The 2,770-nt window shown below is 51.9% G+C and overlaps 1 protein-coding gene across 1 annotated transcript in view; it reads right to left on the reverse strand.

Moving 5' to 3' along the window:
- Positions 1–1,801, reverse strand: part of LOC104623160 (tektin-3-like) — a gene marked incomplete at its 5' end in the record, with an annotated part of 2,787 nt that extends 986 nt beyond the window's left edge. Inside the window, 2 exons of the mRNA XM_010290158.1 lie at positions 889–1,043; positions 1,579–1,801. Of these exons, the coding sequence (XP_010288460.1) occupies positions 889–1,043; positions 1,579–1,801 (378 nt within the window). The remainder of the gene's footprint in view (positions 1–888; positions 1,044–1,578) is intronic.
- Positions 1,802–2,770: the final 969 nt, after the last annotated feature.

Consider the following 2,770-nt stretch of genomic DNA (forward strand, 5'->3'; position numbering starts at 1 on the left):
GGGGGGTGTGGCCGGGAGCCCCCCCCCAGCCACAGAGAAGGATGCAGGCGAGCTTTCCCCGGTTGTTCTTCCTTCTGGCAAAAAGGGGCAATCCCCCTCCAGATCCACAAACCTTTCATCTCCCACCCTCCCATCCCCATCAAATTGGCCAGCTTAGGTTTGCTCTCCCTGTCGTGCCTCCAGCAGCAGCAAGGTCATCTCCAGGGGCCAGGCAGACAATTCCCCTAACTGTGAAAAATCATCACTTTTGCGTCTTTGGGGAAGCTGCTTTTTTTTGGTTTGCCTTCCTTTCAAAGCATTTGGTACCCTGGAAAGCCCAAGGGGTGGAGGAGGAGGCAAGGAAGGAAGTCACGGCCAGGCGTCTCTCGCTGATGGGGCAGATAAGGGCTTGCAGAAATGCAAAGACGAAGCCAAACCAACGCCCCCAGCCCTGCCGGGGCCTCCCAGGCTCATGCGCTGCAGAGGATTGGGATTTCCAGCATCCCCAGGGGAGGTGAGGACAGCCCTTAGGGCTCCTCCGTATGGTGCGCCCTTTCCTGCAGTTACCCGAAAGGACGGGCTAAGCGCGCTCAGTGCACGCCTGCTGGGGAGCAAAGGGCTTATCCTTCCAAACTGGGCACATCCAGCCGCCGGGAAGCAGGCAGGAGAGCAGATGAGGTTTGCCCAAGTGAGAAAAATCCAGCCCCTTGCAGGGTGTCATCAGGCTGTACCTGACCATGGTGCACGGCCTCCTGTCTCCCAGCCCCCAAAGGCTGGGGTTCCTGCTCATTGCTTTTGGTTATAGCAGTGCACTTATGGAAGGACTATTTAGAAAAAAAAAAAAAAGATTAATTTTGTCATCCAGTGAGGCTCCTGAGTGCCTCCTCAAGGATCCCTCTCCTGCCTCACCGGAGCTGGGCAGTGTCCCGGCACAGCTCTACGTCTGGTCTCCGTGTGCGCTCATCCAGCCGGGTCTGAGCCACTTTTAGTGGAGGCCCTTTGTCCCTAATGGCTTTTCGGATGGCTTCTATGTTCATCTCGATCTGGAATATTTCCTGCAGCGTCTGGGGTGAAAAAGAAACACATGCAATAAATTAAAAAAAACATACTCTCAAGTGACAACATAATTTCCCTTTTCTCCTGTCCGTCTGCAGAAAAAAACAAGTTCAATAAGCAGACCCTGGGCTCAGACCGCTGTCACTCTGCCACATATCGAGGCACAAATCCAGCAGCAATTTCTCTTCAGGGACAAGCCTCTCTCTGCTGTTGCTGCCGCACCAGAGGAGGTTTTGGAGCCGTGATGGATCTACTGAATTACTGGCTTCCCAAAATTACTGCTTGCAGGAACTGATCAACCATCAATAGCAACTAACGGAGGGAAGGATTTTAACGGAGCTTCATTTAAGGAGCTTCATTCACTTTACTTTCATTAAAGAAAGTACTTTGAGTTTTAAACAGCAAACGGTACTTTATAGTACTTTATAGCTCTGCTTGTGGCGACCATTCCTCTGCTTGGGCCAGGTCTGCGTGGTGGGTCCCGCTTCGGAGGTGTCCCTGGGAAGCGAGAGCGTCACACCAAAAGGGAGGGGTTCAGGCTACCTTGGCCAGGTGGGTCTGGATCTTGCTCTTGGCGTCGGCCGTCTCGGCGACGCGGTTGGTGAAGGCGACGTTCACCTCGTTGAACTGGCGCCACATCTCGTTGGCCGTCACCACCAGCAGGTTTTCCATGTTGTCCCGCAGCTTGGCGGAGGCCGCCCGTTCGCTCTGGGAGCGGAGGATGTTGTTGTCCGTGAACTTGGCCCACGACTCTGGCACTGAGATCCTGGGGCAGGGAAAGGAGAGGCCCCCCGTAAGCCCGTGCTGCTGAAGCTGGACGCGGGGCAGGCGTGGACCCTGCCAGGGAGCTGCGTGGGTTAAGCACAGCCTTAACGGGAATCTTCTCTCTTAATTTGACCACATGAAAGTGAAACATCTGGACGCCATTTGTTCAACAACGCTTATCGAATGATGGCATGTTCATGAAGACAACTGTGATACTTATTAAAGCTCAGACAAACAAAAGATTTCCCCAGAAAAAATAGAGAGTTTAATCAAACCCCATATTTACACCTTCGAGGCATTTAAGTGCCAAGTGATTCACAGCTTCACGACAGCGTGCCGATTGCAGTCAGTTCATTTTGCTCATAACTTATCTCAGTTTCATACTAAACTGAGCGAGCGTTAGATGGTATTCGGTGCCCTGTGTGTGCATTCAGGATGAAGTTCACGCCTGTGCAGTAGTCCAGAACAAGGTCAACAAAAGACTTCAATACCACGTAAGCTCCATTTAAAACATGCTGATCCTCGGCACATTTTACCCCCCTCTGAATTTTAGCATCAATCTTTTGCAATTCATTTGCCTGCCTAAATGTGTCTGGGATCTACTGTGAACAATTATTGAAACATTAGAAAGATGGAATCAGTCTCTGCCCCTCCGTGAACTGCATGTATCTGCGTGAGCAGCGGATTTATTCCCTCAGCCCGTTGCCACTTAGGGCATATCTCTGTGAGCGCTGGTTTAGGTCACCGTTCATTTACCGTAGAGCCAGAGCCAGATTCCTGGCACCCAAAAGCAGCTGAACTCCATCCCAGGACCATGCTCTCTCTTTCTTTATCTTCTGTGTCATTTCGGCTGCCTGCCAGGCCTCTCCGTGCTGGGGTGAACCCCCCAGACTTCACGTCAATGAAGAGCACTCGGGCAAGCGCTGACACATCTTTGAAACTATGCATAAACCTAATGAGCTGTGCAGAG

Source organism: Phaethon lepturus, unplaced genomic scaffold, assembly GCF_000687285.1.
Source record: "Phaethon lepturus isolate BGI_N335 unplaced genomic scaffold, ASM68728v1 scaffold38696, whole genome shotgun sequence".
NCBI lineage: Eukaryota > Metazoa > Chordata > Aves > Phaethontiformes > Phaethontidae > Phaethon > Phaethon lepturus.